General features: G+C 49.4%; 2 protein-coding genes across 10 annotated transcripts in view; both read right to left on the bottom strand.

The window, feature by feature from the left end:
* The window catches only part of Eps15l1 (epidermal growth factor receptor pathway substrate 15 like 1), a 101,114-nt gene extending 100,548 nt beyond the window's left edge, over positions 1-566 (bottom strand). For all 5 annotated transcript variants that reach the window (XM_026389826.2, XM_026389827.2, XM_026389830.2 and 2 more), the window contains exon 1: positions 496-566. In XM_026389826.2, the coding sequence (XP_026245611.1) occupies positions 496-528 (33 nt within the window). In that variant the 5' untranslated portion in view covers positions 529-566. The remainder of the gene's footprint in view (positions 1-495) is intronic.
* Positions 567-5,168: 4,602 nt separating this feature from the next.
* Positions 5,169-25,212, bottom strand: Calr3 (calreticulin 3). Of its 5 annotated transcripts, none has more exons than XM_026389991.2 (9): positions 25,051-25,212; positions 24,799-24,900; positions 20,855-21,058; positions 17,709-17,803; positions 15,369-15,557; positions 12,552-12,659; positions 12,331-12,462; positions 11,080-11,172; positions 5,169-5,492 (listed from the first exon to the last, which is right to left on the bottom strand). In XM_026389991.2, exons 1-9 carry the CDS (start codon positions 25,139-25,141, stop codon positions 5,352-5,354), a joined length of 1,155 nt encoding a protein of 384 aa, XP_026245776.1. In that variant the 5' UTR covers positions 25,142-25,212; the 3' UTR covers positions 5,169-5,351. The 5 variants fall into 5 exon arrangements, with proteins under 5 accessions (XP_026245776.1, XP_026245778.1, XP_026245777.1 ...); XM_026389993.2 differs by having other exon boundaries at positions 25,020-25,073; XM_026389992.2 differs by lacking the exon at positions 24,799-24,900.
* Between the last annotated feature and the right edge of the window lie 84 nt (positions 25,213-25,296).

Raw genomic sequence — 25,296 nt, 5'->3', positions numbered from 1 at the left:
AAGGAGACAGGTCTAGATCGACCTGCAGGCGGTTCCCCGCTCTTGCGGGGCTCTGTCCTCCACCCCGCCAGCTCCCCGCAGAGACAGTGTCCGCTCCGGTGCTGGTACCGGCAGGAGACAAAGGCCCACGGGGCTGCCGCGCCGGCAGAAATGCTCACTCCCCTCGCCCACCTCTCCAAGAGGGAGCCCAGCGCACCACGTACCGCCCAGCCTGGGCGCTGCGGCGGCGGGTAGGCCCGGACCCCGGGAGAAGTAGACATGCGCCGCGGGCCCGCCTCGTCGCCGCCCGTGAGGGTCGCTCGGGCGGGTTCGGCTGGCCTGTCACCTTCAGGGCCGCCCGCCCCTCAGCCCGCCGCGGACCCCTCAGCGCCAGCCGCTGACGCCACTGGCTCCGCCACCACCGCCCAGCTGGGCCTCCCCGCGCCTCGGCCCTCCCGTGGCGCCAGCCGTCTGCACCTCTCCTCGGCGCCGCCCCCCAGCCCGCCCGGCCCATACCTGCTGGGAGAGGGGGATGAGCGGCGCCGCCATCTTCCCGCGGACTCGGGCTCCGAGCGCCGGCAGAACGGAGGCGGGGCCGCGCCCGCGCGTGCGCACCGGTGCCAGGGGCGGTGCGCGCGCAGCTAAACCAGGGCAAGGGCCGTGCCGAAGGCAAGAACGCGCATGAGCAGCTGGGCCTTGAAGGCGGGACAGAGGGCGGGGCCGCGCGCTCTTCGCAGGCCTGGAGGGGGCGGGGCGGCGCTGACCTGGGGCGGGGCTTATGAAGGGCGCTTGCCCCTGGGACCCTAGCTGAGTGTCTGTGGCGCTTCCCTGTCACCCGCCCCTGAGTCCTGCGTTGGCCAGACCCCAAGACTGCAGGAGTCCCTGCCCCCATGTACCGTGTTCTGTGATGCTTCTAGCTCCTTGCCGATGCCCGTCTGCTAGGGTTGCCCTTCCTCTCTCAGGGCGCCAGGCAACGCACTATGCACTGGTGGACGCCCACCCAAAAGAGCTCTGACCCTCACCTCCCCACAAGGAGACCTGTTTCTAGAACCTAGAGTAACTGTGAGTGTGTGTTTTCTAATGTGGGTCTTTCCCATAGGGTTTCCACTAAGCCCTGGAACAGGCTTAACCTCTTCTCTGCAGTAGCCCCGTTATCTACAATTATTCCTCATCGCCACTTTCTTGCTGTGTGACCTTGGCAAGTCATTTAACTAGCCTCTCTGCACCCCTAGTCTCCCATTTTGAAAAAACAGCAAGGTAATATGTGTTGTTGACATTGTTATCTCATTATTATGCCTCACACTGTCCCACAATGAGCAGCAAGCACCTGATGCTGCAGCAGGATGGTTATTGGAGGCCCATTTGTTTATTCAGATTTTCCTCTTTCTTTGGCTATATGCCGCACTCCTTCTGGGTCAATTCCAGAGAGACAGTGAGGAAGGCAGGCCTGGCCAGGCAGGCGACCAAAGCAGCATAAGGTTTCTCCAGGGAAAATGAACCTCCCTTTACCAGGCTTCTCACAATGGTGGCAGAGTAGTCTGACTGGGCATCAGGTCTCAGCAGGCAAGACTGAGGCCTGTGATCCATCTCCTCTTTTCTGGTGTCTCACAAGTTGCTGTTTCAACATCTCCAATAACTCAGTGTATCTTATGCCATTCAGATGAACACTGGTGCTCTGATTCATTCATCAACCATTCACCTGTCATACACTTGCTGGGCACTCTACCTCGATGCAGGCCGATGGTGAACCAGGTAGACACACACTCCTTAGTCAACTGTCTAGCACAGGTTTCTTACCTTGGAGCTATATCAGAACTACCCAGGGGGATTGTTAAGCACAGACCAGGGTTCTGATTCAATTTGTAGACATGGGTGGGACCTGACATTTTGGCATTTCTAACAAATCCCTAAGGATACTGATTCTTCAGTCCCAGGACCCCATTTTGAGAACCACTGGCCTACAGGATGGAAACTAGCATTCATGGAATAATTGAGCAAGGAAAGAGATCACTATAGACAGTGGCAGGTACTACAGAGTAGACCAAAGGTATGACTTGAAGGTGTATGTACATATGTGAGAGGAGGCTGAGGGGCATCTCAGGGAGAAAGAGCTGAGGCACCAAGGAGCCTGTGAGACTACAAACCTGGAGCTCAGAGAATAAGACAGGGGCTTAAGAACAATTTGGATCATTCATGGTCCTAAGGGACACCCTTTTTGAAAAGCAACTGGAAGCCACCACAGGGATTTGAGCATGATCGGATTTGTGTTCTAGCATGGTGAACTCTGGATAGGGGAGAGGCCTGGATGGAAGAGAATAAATCATAAGATGTGAAAGCAGCCCAGGTAGGAGTGATGAGGTGTTTAACGGACTTGAATGCAATAATACTGTCCATGTTTCATAAGGAAAAGTGAATCCATTCAAGGTATTTCAAACAGAGGAAATCAAGTACAGGGGAATGAGTATAAGAGCACTGGGAGTAAGCAGAAGTAAAGGGTTGAGGGCTGGGGCTGGGGATCAGCGGTGGAGCACTTGCCAACATGCATGGGGCGCTGGGTTCAATCCTCAGCACCACGTAAAAAATTTCCAGTTTTAAATGGAAATTACAGATATTCCTTAACTTAGGACATTATATATATATATATATATATATATATATATATATTTTTTTTTTTTTTTTTTTTTTTAAAGAAGTAGTAAAGGGTTGAGTCGGCTTTTTATCACTGTGGCAAAATACATGAGAAAACAACTTCAAGAAAGAAAGATGTACTTTGGGTCACAATTTCCGAGGTTTCAGTCCATGGTCATTGGACTGGCTCCATTGTTTCTGGGCCCATGGTCAGGGAGTACATCATGGCAGAAGGGTATGGTGGAACAAAGCTGCTTACCTTATGGTAGCCAGGTTGCAGAGAGAATGAGAGGGAGGAAGGGACCAGGGACAAGATATATCCTTCTAAGGCATGTCCCCTAGTGATCTATTTCCTTCAACGTGGCCCCTCTGCCTACAGTTTCCTCCATATACCAATAATACCATCAAATATGAAATCCATTGATGAGTACAAAGCCCTCGTGATCCTACTGCTTCCCCAAATCCCTGCCTCTAAGCACTGCGGACAGGGAACCGTGCCTTCAACAGGTGAGTCTTCGGGGAACGCTTCATATCTAACTGGAACAGTAAAGGTCACCTAAAGATCAGTAACTGTGGGAGGCTGACAGCCCCTCTAGGGCTGCAATATCAAAAGGGGGAAAGGTGTTCCCCAAAACCCAAATCACAGTGCCCCCCAAGTGTGGTGAACCTCACACCAACCACTGCGGCTTCTGCCATTGTTACTAAAGTCATTGCTACTGTTACTACCACCTAGGGTGCTGGCATCTGAAACAAATGGCATCTTCCCTTCTGCCGTCTAACCGCCTGCTGCTAGAGCGCGGTAGGAACCCCCACATGGGAGTCAGGAGGGAACGAGGTCCATGAAGGCTTCTATCCCTGGTGGTTGAGTCTAGAGGTCAGTAGCAACAGAAGCTCTCCAACATCGTCTACACTGGAAACAGCCTCAGCGATGTGTGCAAGTCCCCCATGGCCAGCAGCACAGTCTGAGTGGCCTGTGAGACCTTCATGACAGTGATCAACTGTCCTGAGCCTGTCTCACCAGAGTTCAGAGCTACTCTATATACATCAGGGAGGCCACTCACCACATGTGGCTACTAAATTTTAAATGGAAATTACAGATATTCCTTAACTCAGGACCCGAATAGCATCCATTGTAAGTTGAAAATATAAAGAATGCATTTAATCTGCCGACCCTGTTACACCTCCTAGTTAGCAACACAGTGCACTTCGGGCTCTGGCTGCTTCCCCTGTGAGCACAGGCTGACGAGGAGCTGGCACCCACCCCACTGCCCAGCATGGCAAAAGAATACCATGCATTTTGTTAGCCTGGGAATTATCCAAATTCAAGATTCCCAATATGGCTTCTACTGAATGTCTATCATCTTCTCACCAGTATGAAATTGAAAAAAACTCACATTGAAGCATGAGAATTTGGGGACCCTCTGTACAATGAAATAAAATAAGAAGTTATTCCTTGGTCCCATTAGCTACATTCCAAGGGCTCAGGGGCTATTGCACTGGTCAGCACAGTTGAGATCTCCATTTTCATAGAAAGTTCCTGAGGGCAACTCACTGCAGATAGTGAGCCCCACAGAAGTGGGCAACGATGGTGACTGGCACTCTCTCGGCCTGCCTCGGCTTCTCCAGATGCTGACTTCTCACCCCATTCAGAGAAAAAAGGGGTAGGCAGTGTTTGAATCCTACCCGTGCATGAGGCAGAAGAGTCTAGCTTCTTGAGAACCAACCCCCAGATAAATGGTGAGGTCTGATTAGGATAAAGAGTCCGAGTTCAAGGTCTATCATCTTCAACCAGGACCAGAATAAACCTTGTCAGAACTTCACTTCCTGCCCAGACTTTTCAAACTCTCAATGTGCTATATGTACCTTCCATATTATTGGGATTATTGTTGAGATTGCCAGCCTCCAAATTTCTGGAGTCATAAGTTTGATAAATTCAAACATGAATTTCATTGTGAAAATAGATCTTGGGGCTGGGGAGGTGGCTCAAGCGGTAGTGCGCTCGCCTTGCATGCGTGCGACCCGGGTTCGATCCTCAGCACCACATACCAACAAAGATAAATAAATATTAAAAATTCTCTCTCTCTCTCTCTCTCTCTCTCTCTCTCTCTCTCTCTCTCTCTCCTCTCTCTCTCTCTCCTCTCTCACTCTCTCTTTAAAAAAAAAATAGATCTCTTCAAGAAGAGACTGGCAGGCTAGGGATGTGGCTCAGTGGTAGAGTATTTGCCTGGTATGTTCACAACCCTAGGTTCCAACCCCAGCACCTCAATTTAAAAAAAAATAAAAAGAATTTGGGCTGGGGCTGTAGCCCAGTGGCAGAGCGCTTGCCTAGCAGGTGTGAGGCACTGGGTTTAATCCTTAGCACTGCATAAAACAAACGAATAAAATTTTTTAAAAAAGGGTTTTATATTGAGAAACTTTCATATGTTATCAGTGATTTACAACTAGAGAAATAAAGCATTGCTCTTTTTCAAAATGCATCTTATCAACTTTTATTTTATAAAAACATTTTAGAGATTAAGAGCGTCATGTATTTGACCAGATTCCTGCTGGTCTGTGGCCTCCAGCGCTCAGATCTGGGGAGGGGAACTTCCTGGTGCATAGGGATCACTGAGGAAAACGTGACTGACCCCACCAAAAGCACGGAACGTTTTTAAAAGAAAGCTGGACCAGTTACCAAGTGACCTTTTCAATGCAGATTAAAGTAGAAACAAGGTTTTTATCAGTCATCTTTATAATAGGGATGACTAAAGCTCATCCCGCCTGTAATATCTATTGAAATGACTTTCACGCATATGAAACTTTCCTGCCAGGAGTTCCTCATCTTCCTCGCGGGCTTTTTTCACTTCTTCCTTGGCTTGTATGGCATCCATCTCCCTCTCTGGACCCTGGTGAAACACAACAACAAAGACTCCAGTGGCCGTAGGTCACGCTTACTGGGAGCCCAGTGGCGGGCCATATGCATGTCAATCTCTCCCTGCTTTCCAGAAGCTTCCATACCACCTACAGCTAGCTAGGTGTGATGGCACTTGCCTGTAATCCCAGGGGCTCGGGAGGCTGAGACAAGAGGATCACGAGTTCAAGGCCAGCCTCAGCAAAGGCGAGACACTAAGCAACTCAGTGAGACCCTGTCTCTAAATAAAATACAAAACAGGGCTGGGGATGTGGCTCAGGGGTCGAGTGCCCCTGAGTTCAATCCCTGGTACCCACCCACTCACCCCCCAAAAAAGAAAAAGAGCCCCTAAAGATGGCAATCCTGATCCCTAGGGTGGGGGTGTGGCTCAGTTCTAGAGCACTTGCCCAGCACATGAAGGCCTTGGTCCTCTCCCCAGCACCACACACAGAATAAATCCTAATCCCCAAAACCTGCAAATGTTACCTTATGTGGGAAAGGGTTCTTGGAAAGGCTTTTGGCTCAGGTTTCAGAGGTTTCAGTTCATGGTGGCTTGACCTTGTCACTTTTGGGTCTGTGGCAAGCAGTGCATCATGACAGGGAGCGTGTAGCAAAGGAAACTGCTCAACTCATGGCAGCCAGGTAGCAAAAGGGAGGAACAGGCTGGCGTCCCAACAAACCCTTCAGTGCAACATCCTCCAAATTCCCTCTGGGGAGGCCCCACCTCTTAAAGGTTCTACACCTCCCAGCAGCACGCAGGCTGGCGTCCACGCCTTGAAACCCCTGGGCCTTGAGGGGATGGTCCACAAAATCACACCATCCCAGTTTTCCAGATGGGCCCTAAACCCAATCACAAATGTCCTCATAAGAGAGGGCTAAAAAGGGTTTTGACACACAGAGACAAGAAGAGAAGGCCAGATGGAATTTGAGGCTGAGACACGCAGCCAGCCACCAGGGATACCAGGACCTGCCCCAGAGCATTCACAGCAAGCACGGCCCCCAGGCTGCCCTGACTGCAGCCCACCAATACTGAGTTTCTTTTTAAGTACACATTTTGATTTAATACATAGGAGGGATCAATACCCCAAACCAATACTGGTTTTGGACTTCTGGCCTCCAGAACCAAGGGGGATACATTTCTGTTGTTTTAACAAACTCATTTGTGGACATTTATTCTGGCAGTCAGAGGAACACATGCATCCTCCTGTATTTCCAGAGCACGAGGGACATCAAAGAACAGATCAGGGAACGGACCCATAAACAGAAGCCCCAGAATCTAAGTCAGAAAATCACGGCACACGGAATGACCAGGAAGGTGAAGGACAAGAAGATTTCCAGCCAGGTACAGTGGTGTTCCCCTGTAACCCTAGCGGGTCGGGAGGCAAAGGCAGGAGGATCATGAGCTCAACATTTAGTGAGGCCCTAAGCAATTTAGCAAGACTATCTCAAAATCATATATATATATATAAAATCTGGTGGGGGAATGCTGGGGATGTGGCTTAGTAGCTAAGCACCCTTGGTTTCAATCCCTGGTTAAAAAAAAAAAATCGATTCCCAGTCAGCCTGCTGTGTAGGGGCACACTGTAATCTCAGCGACCCAGGAGGCTGAGGCAGGAGGATTGCAAGTTTGAGACCAGCCTCAGCAATTCAGTGAGATCTTCCACAACTCAGCAAGACCCTATATCAAAATAAATAAAAAGAACTGGGGATGTAGCTTGATGGTACTCCTGGGTTTAATAACTAGTACTGAAACAAAAAAGGCAGGTCCCAGTGGGAGGTAACTAGGTCATGGGGCCACCAACTTTGGAAGAGGTTCATATTCGTCTTGCAAAGTGAATTAGTCCTCACAGGTTTGGACTGTCCACCCTTCTGCACGTGATCAGTTCCTTTTCCATTTCTCTGCCATATTGTCACCCAGCCAAGGGGGCCCTCACTAGTGGCTAAACAGATGGAGCTGCCAATCTTGGGACTTTCTGTCTCCCAAACTGTAAACTGAATAAACTTCTTTTCTTTACAAGTAATCCAGACTCAGAAAACGACTGACACAATGCCTTTCCTGCGCAACCTAAACGATCCAAAGCCCATACCCAACCACCTCCTCCAGCTGAGCTCGTGCCCTCTGGGCCGTCACCCCTGCTCTCATCACCTGGAACCAGACATCAGACAACGAGGGGTGGCCACTAGGCCCCAAAGCCCACTGAAACAATTCACCGTCATCAATTCAGAGTCTGCTTGTGGTGACATACTCGCTTCTTCCTGTGGAAACCACATTAAAGGTTCCTGCCCAAGTTTTCCCCACGCTCCCTCTGCCTCCTGGCTGACCCTAGTGTGGCCCTGTGTGGCCTCGTGGGCTCTCTTGGTGTAACTGCAACAAGAACTCTCATTTTAATGGCAGTCATCTCCTGATCTGTTGGCCTCCCCCTGCCCAAGTGAAAATAAATCCTGGATTTTTACTTTTTTTAAGAGACTATGTCTTGCTATGTGGCCCAGGCTGGCCTCGAACTCCTGGGCTCAAGTGACCCTCCTGCCTCAGCCTCCTGAATAGCTGGGACTCTAAGTGGGCACCACCATGGTGGGCTTGAAGCCTGTGTCAACCCAGGCCTTTCACAAGAGGACCTCCAAGTGGCCACTTGTCATCAGGGAAACGAAATGAAACCAGAGTGAGACACCACTGCACCAACGGGAGCCGAGGGGTGGCCAGGACCGCACAATGGTGCTGTCGTCTGGAGAGAGTCTGGATGTGCCCATGTGGCCTGGCAGCCCATTCCCGGGGATTTACCCCAAAGAAATGAGAATACCGTATGAAACACTTATAGCAGCTTTGTTGTTGCTATGGTTTGGATCTACAATGTCCCCAAAGGCCCCTGTGTTGAAGGCCCGGTCCCCACCTTGGTGCTCCTGGGAGGTGGCGGGAACTCAAGGCGTGGAGCCTAGGGCATCATGGGCCAGCCCTCCCTCTGTCACTGTTTCTCTCCTGGCCACAAGGCCAGTGGCTCTCTTGGTCACACACTCCTGCTGTGGTGGCTGCCTTGCTCGAGACTTCAAAGCAACGGGGCCAACCATGGACCGTGACCTCTAAAACACAGAGCGGAAGAAGTGCTCGTTCTAGATTGTCTCCGGTATTCTACTGAAGTAGTGGGAGCCTAGAACACGCATGTTGACCAAACCTGGAAACAGGCCAAGCTAGGAAACGCACAAACTCCAAGGCGATAAGAGAAACGACCTCCTGACTCGGCCACAGCCCACAGGAGTCTCAGACACCTCCCACCAGGTTAAAGAAGCAGCTCCCGGGGCCGCGAGTGTGGTTCCGTGGCGGGGTGCACACTTAGCAGAGTGAGAGCCCAGACCTGAGCAGCTCCACAGGCCGGGTACTCGACAACATTCTGGAAAAGGCGGACCACAGGACGATGCCTGGTTGGTGAGGGGGTGACTAAAAAGGGCCCAAGGACACCTTTTGGGGTGATGGACCTATTCCACCTCTTGATTTTCGGTGTTGGTTTCAGAAAGATATGTATTTGTCCAAATTCAGAATTGTATGCCTAAAAGGGTGAACTTCATAGTGGGTAGATTAGACCTCAATAAATCTGACTTAACAACAATCAACAATACCAGCACTGTCACAGAGGTGGCACAGTGCAACTGTCCCCACTGTAGAAAGGATAACTGCATTGAAAACCGTTTGGCCACATCAAGCCATTGCCCATCAGCTCCACTGTGACCCAGCACCTGGATGACCACTCTATGAGCAGCAGATTTTACTCTGGCTCAGGGTCTCGGGGGCTTCAGTCCCTGACCACGTGGCCCCATTGCCTTGGGTCTGTGGTGGGGCAGCCACACAGCAGGGAGCACCTGGAACAGGAAGTTCTCACCTCATGGCAGCCAGGAGGCAAAGGGATAAAGAGGAAGGGGCCAGCATCCCAAGAGCCACTTCAAGGACATGTCCCCAGTGACCGAGCTGGCTTCTACAAGGCCCACCTCCTACCAGCACCACAGGCTGGGGACCAAGTCTTCAGCGTATGGGCCTCTGGGGGCACTTGAGATCTGAACTGTAGCACATTCAAGTGGCCCAGCAGTCCACTCCTGGACATGTGTCCACTACAGACACACACACACACAGGAGCCGCCCCTCACCCAAGATCTCACTTGCCCACCATCAAAAATGGTTCAAAAATATGTACTGGAAAATTTCAAGAATAATTCACAACTTTTAAATAGCTATCAATGCAGTACAGTGTCACATACTAGTTCTATTTTATTATTAGTAATTGTTGTTCATCTCTTTTTGTGGCTGATTTATAAATTAAAACCCTATATAAAACACAGACCATAGAGATTTCAGGCCTACCCACTGGCCCTTGGAATTTGCCCTGTATTGATAAGGAGGTGTCTCTCTTCAGAGTCTCAGAACAGCCTCCTTCACAAGGCCCCAAACTGGGGGCAACCCAAAGCTGCATCAACAGAGAATGAGCACATACATTCTGGAATATTCTCACAGTGAGAACGAGCTATTGGTCATGGGGGCAGGGCCCATGCCTGTAATCCCAGCGACTCAGGAGGCTGAGGCAGGAGGATCACAGGTTTAAGACCAGCCTTGGCAACTTGGCAGGATCCTGTCTCAAAAATAAAAAAGTAAATTGGGTGCGGGGTGGGGCATGCCTGTGATTCCAGTAATTTGGGAGGCTGAGACAGAAGGTTCACAAGTTCAAAGCCAGCCTTAGCAACATAGTGAGGCCCTAAGCAACTTAGTGAGACCCTGACTCCAGGAAAAAAAAAAAAAGCATCTCAATGGTTAAGCACCCTTAGGTGGTTCCCCAGTAAGTCTGTCTGTCTGTATAAACACACAGAAGGCCCAGGGTGAAGCTTAGTGGTGGGACACCCTGGGCTCAATACCCAGTTCTCGCCAAAACCAGGAAGAAAGTGCTGCTGCTCCACACACGAGTGTGAACGAACGACACTGTCTCCAACTGTCCCCAATGGGGGGCCCTGCTATGGTTTGTCCCCCGAAGGCCCATGGGCCCAAGTGCTAAAGGTTGGTTCCCAAGTACTCCCGAGGGGGATGGCACTGTAGAGGGCAGGCTTGGGTCGCTGGGTGTGCCCTGGGCAGGCTTGGTGGGGTGGGGGCCTGTTCTCTGCAGCCCCCTCTCTTCCCTGCTCCCTGGCTCACCAGAAGGTCAGTGGCTGGTTTGCTCAGTGGTCTCCAGACACCGTGTCAGCCTCAGGCCCCAGAGCCACAGGACCAACTGCTCAAGGACTAAAACCTCAGAACCGTGAACCTGGATAGACCTTCTCCCTTCAGCAGGTGACAACCTCGGCCACTTGACACAGAAATGGGACACTGGTGCGCTTCCCTTCACGTGAGTTTCAGGAAGAGGTCAGAGGGACGCGCTGGTGGGACAGAGTTCGCCTCCGGGGTGCGGGGAGAGTGTGTGGAGGCTGCAGAGTACAGGTGACCTTCTGTGTTCTGACCTGGCTCAGGTGTCCACTAGTAAAAATTCAGCCAGCCCTTTCCTAAGTGACAGACTTTGGCACAAAGTGTTTGAAACAAAGGAATGATCAAAGTTCACTGTATGTATCCTTCGTACCTTGGTTTCGCCCCAGGTGGCCTTGGCAAAATTCTCAGCATACTCTTCATCGTCTGTGATCAGGAAGTTATCAAAGATGGTTCCAGATCTCACCTGTAGATGAAAAAGAAGCCTTCACTATTGATGTCACATATGTTCCAATTTTCCACAGAGAGATGGTTGTATTTAGCTCAATACTATAAACTGGTTGGCTAGTAGAGGTGGGCCAGGCATGGTACTGCAGGCCTGTAATCCCAGGGCCTCAGGAGGCTGAGACAGGAGGATCATGGGTTCAAAGCCAGCCTCAGCAAAAGCGAGGTGCTAAGCAACTCAGTGAGACCCTGTCTCTAAATAAGATACAAAATAGGGCTGGGGAGGTGGCTCAGTGGTCTGGTGCCCCTGAGTGCAATCTCTAGTACCAAAAAAAAAAAAAATAGTAGAAGGCACTTAAGCCCATTTCAGGAATACTAAACTGTACCCTCTATGTGGGCTAGGGGTGAGGCTCAGGGGTGGTGCATGAATTTAACAGTTGTGAGGCTCAGGGTTCCATCCCTAGCAGCCCCCCAACAAAAAAAAAAGAGCTAAAAATCTCTTTATCCCTAGGCCTCACCCCCAGGGATGTGGATGCAACCAGCATGTGGGCATGGGGACTTTGAAAAGCTCCCCAGTGCCTAGAACGGCCATTGCCATGGGGGAGTGCTACCCAGAGCCCCGCTGCTGGGAGTGTGGGTAGAGGGCCTGCTGGGCCGGCACCCCTGGAGCTGGCTGGGAATGCAGAATCCCAGGCCCAAGCCAGCTCTGAGCAGAGAAGTTCCAAGCATAGGAGGGGAACTCCAGCGGGGGCTGGGGCTCAGTGGTAGAGCGCTAGCCTAGCATGTGTGAGGCCCTGGGTTCGATCCCCAGCACCACATGAAACTGAATAAACAAAATAAAGGTCCATCTATAACTAAAACTATGAAAAAAAAAAAAGAGGGGAATTCCAAGGCGACAGGCATGTGGGAAGCACAGCTGTCCCCCAGCTCGGGTCCCAGCACCTGGTTAGGTTCTCACTGAAAAGCAGGAATGCAAATCAAGGGCTTCACCTTTGAGTTCAGAGATATGAAACCAAAGCAAATTCATGACGAGTGACCAGGGCTGGGGCTGTGCTCTCACTCGCCTGGCATGCGTGGGGCACGGGGATCCATCCTCAGCACCACATGAAAGTAAAATAAAGATACTGTGTCCACCTGTAACTAAAAAATAAACATTAAAAAAAAAAAAAAGATGAGCGACCTGCCAGAGCTCCAGCCCAATGGCACCGATGTTCTCAAATTCCGAGAGGTCATACTGGGTCAGGTAGTTGGTGTTCTTCATCTTCTGGTGGAGCCAGATGTCTTTGTCGATGCCCTCTGGTTTCAGGCCGTCCTGCAACAGCAAACACACAGTGGGCCCAATGGCCCAGGCAGGGGCGGTGCAGCCCGAGGGTCCCGGGACGTGGCAGGGCGGCCCCTCACCTGGTAGGGCGGCTTCTGGAGCAGGGACGCCTGCCAGTCCCCGTCCAGCTCACTGTTCCAGTCGCTGGGCTTGCTGGCGCTGGCGTCTAGGAAATGCTGCTCCCAGTCCTTGCACGTCGGGAGAGGAAAACAAAACAGTCGGACCAGCTGGGGAGTTCACTAGGAACAGAGCCCAGGGCCTCCCCCTGCGAGGCCAGAGCCCTGCCACCAAGCCCCACCCCAGCCCTGAGAGAGGAACTGGGGCAGCCCCAACCCTGCCATGATGTCCCCCTCCTGTTTAACTTAGTTGTCAAAGAGCCCAGTGCCTGGCCTCCTCGACCTTGCCCTGCCGGGGCTCCAGTCGCACCCACATGGCCTCGTCCCCCCGCCCATCCCTCCACAGGATTTCAGTGGGGTGAAAGCCCAAAGCCACGAGGGTGGGAGCCACACACGGACAGCCCTGATGGTAAATCGTCTTTTGTTTCTGGCTGTGCACAGATTGTTCCAGAAAATGGCGGGGGAGGGGGGGGACAACTATATACTGCAGCAAGGTTTATCGGGGGACTTCTGAGTAGCAGAAAAGAGCAGTCGCAGGAGGGTCGTGGCTCAGTGGTGGAGCGCTGCCCTCGCATGCATGGGGCCTGGGATTCGGTCCTCAGCACCACACAAAAAACAAGTAAATAAAAACAAAGATACTGTGTCCATCTACAACTAAAAATGTTTTTTTAAGTAGTTACATTATCAAGTTCTTTACACACCCACACGGCAGTGCACAGAATGCTGGTGTCTCCCTGAAAGTCCCAGGCTAAACTCGTACCCTGACATGATACTAGGGGTCTGGGCCTCCAGGGGGTGCTATGGTTTGGATAAGTATCCCCCAAAGGCTCGTATGCTAATGGCTCTGCCCCCAGTCTGTGGCACTGTGAGGTGGTGGTGGGATACTGAGGAGCTGGGGCCTAGGGAGGTCTTCTGGTCAGTGGGGGTGTGCCCTTGAGGGGATATCAGGACCCCAGCCTTTTCATCAGCACCCTCCAACATGCTCTAAACACCAGGCCCAAGGCAATAGGCCCAGAACCATGGACTGAAACCCCTAAAACTGGGCCCAAACAACCTCTCCCCCTTTCTTCAGTGCTGAGCATCCTCAGGGCCTTGCAAATGTCAGGCAAGGGCTCTATCCTGGCCCTTTTTTAATTCATTTAGAGATAGGGACTCAAATCTTTCCTCTTTTTAAGTTGATTATCACAAGTATTTTGTTACAGTAACAGAAAACTGACTAACATAGGAGACCAAAAAGTCATGAAGGTAAAACCTTCATGAATGGGACGAGTGCTTTTGTAAAAGTGACATTAGAGAGCTTTCTCACCCTCCTGTGAGGGTACAGCAGGAAACGAGCCGTCTCCAGTCTGGAAGAGAGCCCTCGCCAGAAACTAACCATGTTGGCACCTTGGACTCATAACATCTAGAACTGTCAGACATAAATTCTGTTGATTACAAGCTATCCAGTTAGAGGACTTTGTAACAGCTGTCTAAATACACACACACACACACACACACACACACACACACACACACTCTCACTCACACAAATGTATACAGTCATCCCAAGATTCCCCTCATACACCAAAATCTTTGTATGCTCAAGTTCCTTCTATAAAATGATGCAGTATTTGCATAAACCTACACATGTCCTCCCGTGTACTTTAAAGTGCCTCTCCTAACACATGGTGGATGGCGCATCTATCGTTGTCATACTGTTTAAAGCATCATGACTAGAAAAAAAGCCTGTACACGTTCAGTGTGGATGAAACTTTTTGCTAGCATTTTGATTCAGAGTTGGTGGATCCAAGCATACAGAACCTACAGGTACAGAGGGTGAACTGAATATATAAACACACACACACACACACACACACACACAGATTAGTAGATACTGAATAAATAAACATATTAGAAAATATGTTGATCCAAAATATTGGATTTACCAATATTCAGATAATCCCATATTAAAAAATCATAAAAGCTGTGCATCGTGGCACATGCCTGTAAACTTGAGGCTCAGGCAGGAGGATCACAATCAGCCTCAGCACTGTAGCAAGACCCTAAGCAACTTAGTGAGACCTTGTCTCAAAAAATCAAAAAGGCTGGCATGTGGGTCAGTGGTTAGGCACACTTGGGTTCAATCCCCAGTATCAAAAAAAAGAAAAAAGCATACAAGTCTTGTACAAGTGTTTTCTCAAGATAACAGAAATAAGAAGATTGTACGTGTGTGTGTGTGTGGTGATAGGGATGGAATTCAGGGCCCACACAAGTTAGGCAAATATTCCACCACTGAGTTACATACCCTACACCCTGTATATGACAATTTCAATAAATAATTATCCTTTTATTAAGAAAACATTGGTTAGGGCTGGAGTGCGGCTCAGAGCAGTGCTCAGCATGTTCAAGGTCCTGAGTTCCATCTTCAGCATAAAAACACTGCTTAGAGAAACAGATCCTAGGGGCTGGGGTTGTGCCTCAACAGTAGAGTGCTTGCCTCGCTCCTGTAAGGCACTGGGTTTGACCTTCAGCATCACGTAAAAATAAATGAGACCAAGGTATTGTGTCCATCTACAGCTAAAAAAAGAAATTAAAAAAAGCAACATCCAACTTGTTTGAATCTCAAATATCATAAAGCTCTCTTGCCATCTGCCGTAACGTGTACTGTGCGGCTGGTCTCAGGGGGCCTGTACCCTGGGGAGAGCAGTCATAAGATTGTGACTTTGTACAGTAGCTAGGTGCTTCCAAACTGATCTCGCACACCTCTTACACTTCCCAGAGTTGTTCAGGAAAAATCCATACCTGGGCTTTCGCGTCTTTTGCCTGATTCCAATCCTTAGACTCTGCTGAAGACTCTTCCATTTTCCTAAACGAGGTCAAGTTCCAGTCGTATTCAATGCTGCCGGACTCGATGGCCTGACCGTCAACTTTCACTTCATAAGAAAGGTCTGGTCTTAAAACCAGAGCGTACAGGTGTGTGAAGCCATCAACCTGCCAGGTTAGGGGAGGGCCGCTGTGAAACCCGTGCCGTTTGGACGCGGGTCTGAATACCAGTTTAAAGCAGGCTCCAGGCAAGCCTTGGGTGCAGCAAGGAGACCTGGGGAGGCTCTGGGAAGAGGGGTTGGTCTTCAAAATGGGATCCTGGGTCGGGGTGTAGCTCCATAGTAGAGCTCATGCCCAGCGCGTGAGAGGCCCTGGGTGCTAGCCCCTGCACCACAGAAAAATGAAATAAAGATTAAAGAGGGAGGGGCATCCTGTGGAGCAGCCACACGGCCGCAGAAGACCCCCGCTCCTCCCAGGCCCTCTCCTGTGTGGCTGGTTCCTCTCGGTGCAGACAACATGGCTCCGGCTGTGGTTGGATAAGTGTCCCCAAGGCCCACGTGTTAAAGGCTTGGTCACCAGCCTGTGGTGCGATTGAGGGCATCTAGAACCAGGTGGGACGGCTGAGGGAGGAAGTTAGGTCACTGGAGGGGTGCCCCTGAAAGGGACACCAGGTGTCTTTTAATCTTTTTTCATTCTCAGCCACAAGGTTAACGGGCTGCCTTTGCCACAAGCCTCTACCATGATGCCACAGGCATGAAGCAACAAAGCCAACCAACCATGGGCTGAAACCACCAAACAATGAGCCCAGACAAACCTTTTCTCTTTTTAAGTTGGCTGTCTCAGGTACTTTGTCATAGTAATACAAAGCCAACTAACAGGAAGATCTGATTCCCTCTTTGAAAACCCTGGAGGACCAAGCACTGCCTGCTCGTGGGGTTCTGGACCTTTCCTCCACAGTGTTGCAGAACCAATCAAAGCCCTGTGAACACAACAGTGTTCTTCCCTGAGGCCAGGAGGTCAACTAGGTGCTGTGAAGCAAGGCCACATCATTAGCCCTGTAGCAACACAGTCTGAGGGAGCCTATGGGTGCCACTCAGGGCCACGTGGGCTTTCTGACCCAAGGCGACCATGTCCTTTCCTCTCTACAGAACAAGCTCCTTGGCATGTTCCAGGCTGTTGGGGCCTCCTCTCCTTTTGCTCCCTGTCCCCCTGGTGTTCAGCTGAACTGAACTGAAGAGGGAGGAAGACTGGGGGTGTGGGCTGTCTCGCCCCTGCAGGAGGGGTGTCACGACAAGCATGGTGTGCTGGAGAACCCGCTGATCCTTTAGGACCACCCAGAGAGGACCCTGCAGTCTCCAGGGTCTGTGAGGAGGCCATCTGCTCCCCTGAGAGGGTTGCGAGTGGCTACAGGCACCTCCCCTCCAGCCTCAATGACACTGAGAAACCTGTGTGTCTCCTGCCCATTTTCACCTGAGTTCTAGGTGCTAGAGTGCCCCAGGGGACAGCCCCTGCTTCCTGAGGTTTGCACTCAATACAGAGGGTGGGGAGAGAGGGGGCCCTTCCTCCTCACCAGCCCAGGCTAAGGGACCTGGCAAACCGCCTCTTTGGAGCCCTGCTCTGGGCCGTTGGCAGCCTCTTCTGGCTGTGCGGGCATCCAGGCAGGTCTGAGTCCCCCTCCAACACCAGAGCACAGAATTCAGTACATAACCGAGTTCTGAGGAGGGCTCAAAGACAAAAAGCGTCATTTTCACAGGAATCCCTGGGCAAAAAGACAAGAAAGTATGATTTCATTTTGGAAATATTCCCATTTCCATGTTCTGGGATTTTGAAGATTGTCTAATTACTCCAGAATGTGTGTTTTTTTTTCATTTTGAATATTTCATTCTTTAATGATGATAGATACGGTTAGAATACCCAATGACTATGCTATTGTGACCCTCAGGGGGTCAATTATAACCTGACGTCATAAACCACAGCGAAGAGTGCCCTGCCACTGGGTGAAAACCTCAGAAAACAAACCAAAGTAGGCAGTGTCACCAAAGGGCCACCCACTGGAAACCAGGGACAAGAGGCATATTTTCGAGGACCCTTCCCTGGCTCTTAAATACTGAAAGATCAAAACCCTTCCCTCCAAACTGATCATCAGGCAGGAGTTCATGGAAGTGGAGCGTGGTGGCCTCCCCTGCAGGCCAGGAGACCCCCAGTCCCTCGGGCCCAGGAGTTCAGGACCAACAGCAAGACCCGCCTCAACAAACAAGACCAAAAATGAAGGCAGGAAGAAAATAACTAATACAATCATTTGAATATGAGGGCATTTACCTTACATCTGATTGATTTCTTGTTTGAATGATACTGATTCTTGAAATGTAAAATAACATGAACTTTCTTGATATCAAATCCACAAATATCAGGTCCTACAAAAAAAATATCAGGTGCTCTCAGTTTTCTTCCATAATGATTGACCACAGGATAACCAACTTTTCTCCTTAGAAATATGAGGCCCAGGAAACTCATATGTCCAGGAATAATCAGATGCTCATGTGAAGATCGGCGGGTGGTGACCGCCTTCTCCCAGTCAGATCTCTTCTCTGGCCTTTGAAGCCACCTTGGACTCAAGGACAAACCAGCACCGAGGGGCTGGTGTGGTGGCTCAGTGGTAGAGCGCTCGCCTAGCATGCACGAGGCACTGGGTTCCATCCCAGAACCACATAAATGGGAAGATACGGTGTCCACCTAAAACTAAAAAATAAATGTTAAAAAAAAACCACCCAGCACAGAAGCAAAGGCAGGCTGACAGTCCAGCAGTGCCCCGCCCCTCCTCAGCCTCAGCCTCAGCCTCAGCCTCCGACTGAAGTTCTTTTCCTTTGTGGAGCTGGGATGGAACCCAGGGCCCTGCGCTTGAGAGGCACACGGTCTGTCACCGAGCTGCTCCCCCAGCCCCTGGCCTGAGGTTCTGACCTGCACCTGGGGCCAGGTGCGGGGAGCAGGCTTCAGAGCTGGAGCCTGGCTCGGCTCATCCCAGCTCTCAACGACTCAGCCTCGCCACGCCATGGTGTCCTCCCTGGTCTGGAACATCAGGATGCTTGCCCAACACTCGGGAGGCCCCGGATTCCACCCCCATTGTGTGTGGGGGGGAATCCAGTCACTAAGGAAATGGAATTCTCCAAGATGGGGCCAGATAAGAGACTGGAGTTCTGAATATGATAAACAAAGTTTATAGGAGGTATCTGGAAAATTCACCAAGATTTCTGAAGGTGTTTACAATTACCCTGCTTTTGCTTTACAGATTAAGCCTTAAGATTGTCCTAAAACAGGGGCTGGAGATGTGGCTCAAGTGGTAGAGCACTCATCTAGCATGCATGAGGCACTGGGTTTGATTCTCAGCACCACACTAAAAAAAAAATAAAATAAAAATAAAGATATTGTGTCCACTTAAAACTGAAAAATAAATATTAAAAAAAAGATTATCCTAAAACATCTTTTTTAATTTTCTTTTCTCCCTGTCTTAGATGGAATTCCACCAAATCCACTGACCCTGGTGGCACCTACCCCTGGGGATTCTGATAGAAAAATCCACTGTGAATACTGTAGATTTCTTCTAGATTGTACTTTTAACATTTCTTGGCAATTTGCAGTGACAAAATTCCAGAATGAATCATAGTAACCCAGGCTGCCTGAAATTACTTTAAGTACGTTATCAATTTGGGGGCTGTGGGTGTAGCTTAGTGATAGAGCGCATGCTTAGCATGTGCCAGGCCCTGGGTTCCATCCCCAGCCCCAAATAGCAAAAACAAAACAAAAAGAACGTTATCAACGGTCCAGAAGCATAAACTACTTTGGAAATAGTGACCTGTGGGGTTGACAAAATACACTAGGTCTGTCTCCCAGCTGCATTCAAAGGACATGTGTTTATAGAATTTCCTTTTCTGTCATCACTGGTCAACATTCCAATTCAATTTTTTAAACAAGAGCTATGGCATGTGAAATATTTGGTTGAAAGTTGGCCTCCTCGGGATTGAGATGTATTTTTCCCTTCAAAATGAGTTAGCATTTCTCTATGTATTCTTCAGCACCTGTATACTTTGAATATTTAGTGAAGGTATAGAACACATCTAAAACTGGCCAGAAAATCTGTACATTTCCATGAATGGCAATAATAAAATATTTAAGCTTGTAATTGATTTGCATAAGGAAATGCAGTAGACAGATGAACTTGGGGTGATCTAATTTTGGGCAAATATTTTTTTTGTGTGTGTGTGTGGTACCAGGGATTGAACCCAGGGGCACTTAACCACTGAGCCACATCCCCAGCCCTTTTTAAGCATTTTTTATTTAGAGACAGGGTCTTGCTGAGTTGCTTAGGGCCTCGATAAATTGCTGAGGCCAGCTTTGAACTTGAATCCTCCTGCCTCAGCCTCCTCAGTCTCTACCAGCATTCCAGGTGTGCGCCACTATATCCAGCTTGGGCAAATAGTTTTAATCAGACTTCTTATTGACAAAACAGGGGCTGTCTCACAAGTTTTGGGGGGGTTTACGCATAACCTGAGATTGCAAACTGAAAGCCTTTGGCAAGGACCCACAGAACATACTTCTCTCTTCCTCACCATCAGCGCTTGGCAAAGCAAGGGCTGGAGTGGAGTGAGCAGGGCAGCACTGTAGGAGAGCTGAGTGAGTGGAGGCAATCTCAAGTTAAAAACAAAAATAATCCAGAAAATTTATTTTAATATTTACTTATTCCGTGGTGCTGGGAGTGGAACCCAGGGCCTTGCCCTTGCTGGGAGAGTTCTCTACCACTGAGCTGCATCCCCATGCCAGGCTTTTTCATCTTTTACTCTGAATTATGCTGCTTCAGAATTCGTAGGCAGCAAACATGCGAAATAGAGTTAAGAGTGATATTTTGGTGAATATTTCTGATTATTTTTGTTTACCAAATCTAGAGGTGAAGCCACCTCTAATTCAGCAGGTATTTCTTTTTCCTAGACAGCTCCAGTGTCTTGTTTTAAGAGGATAATAAATAACGAAAGCAGACGTTTTGGTTTCTTTTTCCTTTTTTGTTGGCGATGGAGCTCAGGCTCTCGCGGGTGCCAGCCGGCACGTGCTCCACCACCAGGTTACACCCCAGCTTTCTTTTTTTTTTCTTTTTTTCAGTATTGGGAATGAACCCAAGGGCATTCTACCACTGAGCTACATCCTCAGTCCTTTTTATTTTTCATTCTGAGACAGGGTCTCGTCAAGTTTCAGATACTAGCCTTGAACTTGCAACCTTTCTGCCTCAGCCTCTCGAGCAGCTGTGACGTCAGTGAAGTCACTGCTCTCTAAGACGACTTGCGGTGTGTGTGTGGGGGAGTATTCTATCCATATCTAGGAATTCACCTAGCACCTAACATCCAATAAAACAGAAAAAAATATATTAACTGTCAAAGTCTGAACCACAGAGATGGTGGTGTTCTGCTATGTCAACTTACCAAACATAATATAGTACTGTGATTTCCCATTGAGGTTCTTCTGATCCAGGTCTGCAGGAAAGATCTTAATGTAGCCCCCGCCGCAGTCCATCTTCTGCTCGTGTTTCACGGTGTACTGAATGACTAGAGTTTTCCCCTTGTTGCTGAACGGTTTGAAGCGTGCAGAGATGGCGTAGAATCGGCCATTCTGAGTGGTCTGCAGACCTTCCAACAGAAAGTACTCATGAAGGATTAGGAATGACATTGTGCTCAGTAAAGCATGGACGCTAACAGATGCCCTTTCTCCACCTGTGATGATCTATGTTCTATTGACAGGGAGCTGCTGTCTACAATGACCTGAATTGACACAGCATGCTGGGGACACATCACTCATAGGTCCCTAGCTTGCACAAAACTCGTATTTTATGCATCCAGATGTTTTTGTACCTCATATATCTTTGTTATGGTATTTGTTTACTTATTTCGGGGGGATGAAACCCAGGGTCTGTGCATACTGAGCAGGCTCTGCCACTGCGCTGCATCCTCAGCCCCACCTCTAATGTTTTAAGTTACAACCTTAAATGACAAATATGGATAGTTATTTTTGCCCCCTCATCTTCTAAGGGGCAAGGATACACAAGGAAGCCTGGGTAGCAGCTGAATGAAGAACAGAAAGAAGCACCCCACGTCTTCTCATCTTAAAACAGCTCAGAAACACAACAGCAGGTGAAGTGACCATGACTGACAGAGCGCTGATGTACAGGAAAGAGCTTCACTGTCCCCAGCTGTCATTTGCAAGGTGGCTTTTTTTTTTTTGGTACTAGGGATTGAACCCAGGGCCTTGTGCATGCAAGGCAAGCACTCCACCAACTGAGCTAGATCCCCAGCCCCACCAGGTGGCTCTTTTCATGAAGACATGGTTCTTTTTATTTATTTATTTATTTTGGTACCAGGGACTGCACTCAGGGGCACTCGACCACTGAGCCACCTCCCCAGCCCTATTTCATATTTTATTTAGAGACAGGGTCTCACTGAGTTGCTTAGTGCCTTGCTTTTTTTTAAAAAAAAAAATTTACTTTAGTTGTCGTTGGACACAATACCTTTAATTTTTTTAATACCTTTATTTTTACGTGGTGCTGAGGATTGAACTCAAGGCCTCTCATGTGCTAGATGAGTGCTCTATCTCTGAGCCACAACTCCAGCCCCAGGAGCCTCGCTTTTGCTGAGGCTGGCTTTGATGTGATCCTCCTGCCTCAGCCACCCAAGTTGTTGGGATTACAGGCATGTGCCACATGCCCAGATGACCATTCTTCTTCTTCTTTGGGGATGGGGATGGCTCCCAGTGCCTCATGCATGTGAAGAAAGAGCACTATTACTGAGCTATATCCTCAGCTGTGATCCTCCTGTCTCTACCCCCCGCCCCCCAAGTATCAGTGATTACAGGCACATGCCACTGTCCACCATTATCCCATGGATTATTTTTGTGTGTGTGTATGCACACGCAGCACCAGGGCTGGAACCCAGAGCACTGGAATCCAGGGCCGCTAGGCAAGGGCTCTACAACCCCTGAGCTACACCTCAGCCCCTAAATCCTTTTTTATTTTTTTTTCCCTGTCTTTTCTGATATCAGGGATTGAACTCAGGGGTACTTTTCCATGAAGTTACATCCCCAGCCCTTTTTATTTTGAAACAGGTTCTTACTAAGTTGCTGAGACTGGCCTTGAACTTGTGATCCTCCAGCCTCAGCCTCCACAGTCACTGGGATTACAGGTGTGTGCCACCACGCCCGGCCCTAAATTCTTTTATTATATTGGAGTTTATTGCACAACCTGAAGACGGCCATTCCTATTGTGACCCACCCTGTGTGATCATCCATGAACCTGGTATTTGGTACTCATAGGTCCAAGTCTTAACTCATGGCTGACTGTCCACTACCACACCTCTTTTCCCTATCCTTCCCTCCTCAGAGGACTCGGGGCACCTTCTCTCCCCCTATAAGCAAGGAAATCTGAAAGTCATGTGGTTCTCCACCTCTCTTGTGTCTTGTCACCCTCCACGAGCACCCCATTCTGTCACCACTTCCCATTTCTGTCTGACTAAATTAGACTCGTCTTTTTCATCCATGGCTTTTAAATCTCCACAGGGAAGGATCAGACTGCGCTGAAGAAATGAAAATATTGCACAGAATCTCAGGAATCCAAACTGGAGGAAGGGAAAACACTGTGTGTCAGGGAGCCCAAACAACTCCAAGTGGGAAGTCCTGTCCTTCGACAAGTTTCAGGGAGTAGCCTGTTTATTATCACCCCACTTTTGGCACAGAGCTCATTTTTATTGACTGCTGGGGTCAACATGTATTTTACAAAACAACGTAGACATGACCCAAAGCCAGAGGCTGCGGGACTCACAGGTAGCCTAGGCTAACACGGCTAACACAGAGGTGACCGGGAAGGTGGTGAAGAGGGAAACCACATCTAAATCAGTGGTTGAGGGGCTGGGGTTGTGGCTCAGTGGTAGAGCGCTCACCTAGCATGCCTGAGGCCCTGGGTTCGATCCTCAACACCACATAAAAATAAACAAACAAAATAAAGGTATTGTGTAAAAACAAACAAACAAAAAAAAAAAAACCCAAAAAAAAACCTTATAAATAAATCAATCAGTGGTTGAGACCTGGGGAGGTGGTCAGTAATACAGCACTTGCCCAGCATGTGCAAGGCCCTGGGTTCCATCCTTGCCACTGGAAGAACAAAAACTGAAGTTGGCCAAAATCTTCTGCATGTCCAGGGAAGACATATTTTAGACCTTGTGAGCTACTCAATCTCTGAGCCAGCGATGACTTTGATGTTGAAGCACTAACGTGGCTAGTGAGTCAGTAGGGTGGTGTGTGCCTGTAATCCCAACAACTCAGGAGACTAAAGTTGAAGGATAGCAATTTGAAGCCAGCCTCAGGAACTTAGCAAGACCCTGTCTCAAAACAAAAAATCAAAAGGGCAGTGGATATGGTTCAGTGGTAAAGCACTCATCGTCCAATGTCTGGGCTATTATGTGTGGAAACACCCATGTGGCTGTGTGAAACTTTAGGGATGCCAAACTTTCACATATTCCATTAAAATTTACATCATTTTTACAAATTAGCAAGTATTATTCCCTTTTTGTTTTTTTTTTGGCCCTACCAACTAAAAAATGTAAAAGCTATTCAAAAAGAGTTGGTAAAACATCTGTAGTGCATCCACCTTTGACTATTAGATATGAGAAAAAGCCAAAATAAGCCAGCTGTGATGGTGCACGTCTGTTAATTCTAGCTACTGGAAAGGCCAAGGCAGGAAGATCACAAGTATGAGGCCAGCCTGGGCCATTTAAAGAGGCCCTGACTTAAAATAAAAAATAAATAAATAAAAATAAATGGAAAAGCAAAAGGAAAAGGAAAAGCCAAAATAGAGGTTTCCCTTGGGCATGAGAAACTAACCGCTGGAGTTTCAGTAGGGTTCTTGACCTGGATGTACAGATGTTGAAAGTCGCGGTGTTGCAGTCCTGCGGTGTGCGCACTTGACAGCAGGCAACTTTTGCCTCCACTTTTTTCTTAACGTGAAAAATAAAAGTGGAAGGAAGTGCGACTCGGGAGGCTGAGGCAGGAAGATCTCGGGTTTAAAGTCAGACTCAGCAACTTAGCAACTTAGCCAGACTGGGGATGCGGTTCACTGGTTAAGCGCCCCTGGGCTCAATCGGTGGTGCAAAAAAAAAAAAAAGGGAGTATCCCCTCGGTGGGCAAGGCCCTCCTCTCCAAATGCTCATGAAGCTGGATGACTAGGGCAAGTATGAAAAGAATTTTTAAACCAGGCAAGGAGGCGAGGAAAATCCCACTGAGGCTTAGTGGGTGTAGGAGCGTTATTTCTGCATCACGTCCACCTTGGAAGGTCGCTCGATGGGGTTTAACGCTTGGTTCTGTTCTCCCCTGATTCTACACTAACCTTTGTCTTTCTCTTTGTGACCATAAAACTTCCCCGACGACACTCTAAAATGCCCAAACTGGGAGTCATTGGTGGACTGCACCCATCGGTTTCTCCAGCGCTCTGTGGGAGGAAACACCAGTGAGGGCGGGAAGTGTGTGGACCTGGGTCCAGGGCAGGGAGAGCGGCCCTCCAGGCTCGGCCCCTGCCCACCCCGCGGCGACAGGCCCCGGGGAGCTTACGGCCCCGCCACCGCCGGCATTGCCTCTTCACCTCCGTCCAGAAATTCCTCCTGGAAGTAGACAGTGGCCAGCGCCAGGCGCAGCGCGCAGACCGCCCAGATCAGGACACGGGCGCGTGCCATGGGGCATGCGCGGCGCTCCTCCTCTTGACCACCCCTGTCCTCCCAGCGGTCTCTGCGGCGAGCCAGGCGCGTCGCCTCAAAACTACATCTTCCGTCACACCTCGCGATTGTGACCCGAAAGCACCTGGGTCGTCGGCGGCCGGGTGCGCCGGACA

The sequence above is a fragment of the Urocitellus parryii genome, chromosome 3 (assembly GCF_045843805.1).
Source record: "Urocitellus parryii isolate mUroPar1 chromosome 3, mUroPar1.hap1, whole genome shotgun sequence".
Lineage (NCBI taxonomy): Eukaryota > Metazoa > Chordata > Mammalia > Rodentia > Sciuridae > Urocitellus > Urocitellus parryii.
The sequence above is the reverse complement of the archived record's forward strand: the minus strand, read 5'-3'. Positions and strand labels throughout refer to the sequence as shown.

Excerpts from the sequence above, each read along its gene's own strand:
- Calr3 (XM_026389991.2), bottom strand. The coding sequence starts at position 25,141 with ATGGCACGCGCCCGTGTCCTGATCTGGGCGGTCTGCGCGCTGCGCCTG. Across the intron at positions 15,558-17,708 it reads AGAAATCAATCAGATGTAAG|GTTGATGGCTTCACACACCT; the intron begins GTAAATGCCCTC and ends CTAACCTGGCAG. Across the intron at positions 12,660-15,368 it reads CAAAAGACGCGAAAGCCCAG|GACTGGGAGCAGCATTTCCT; the intron begins GTATGGATTTTT and ends CCGACGTGCAAG.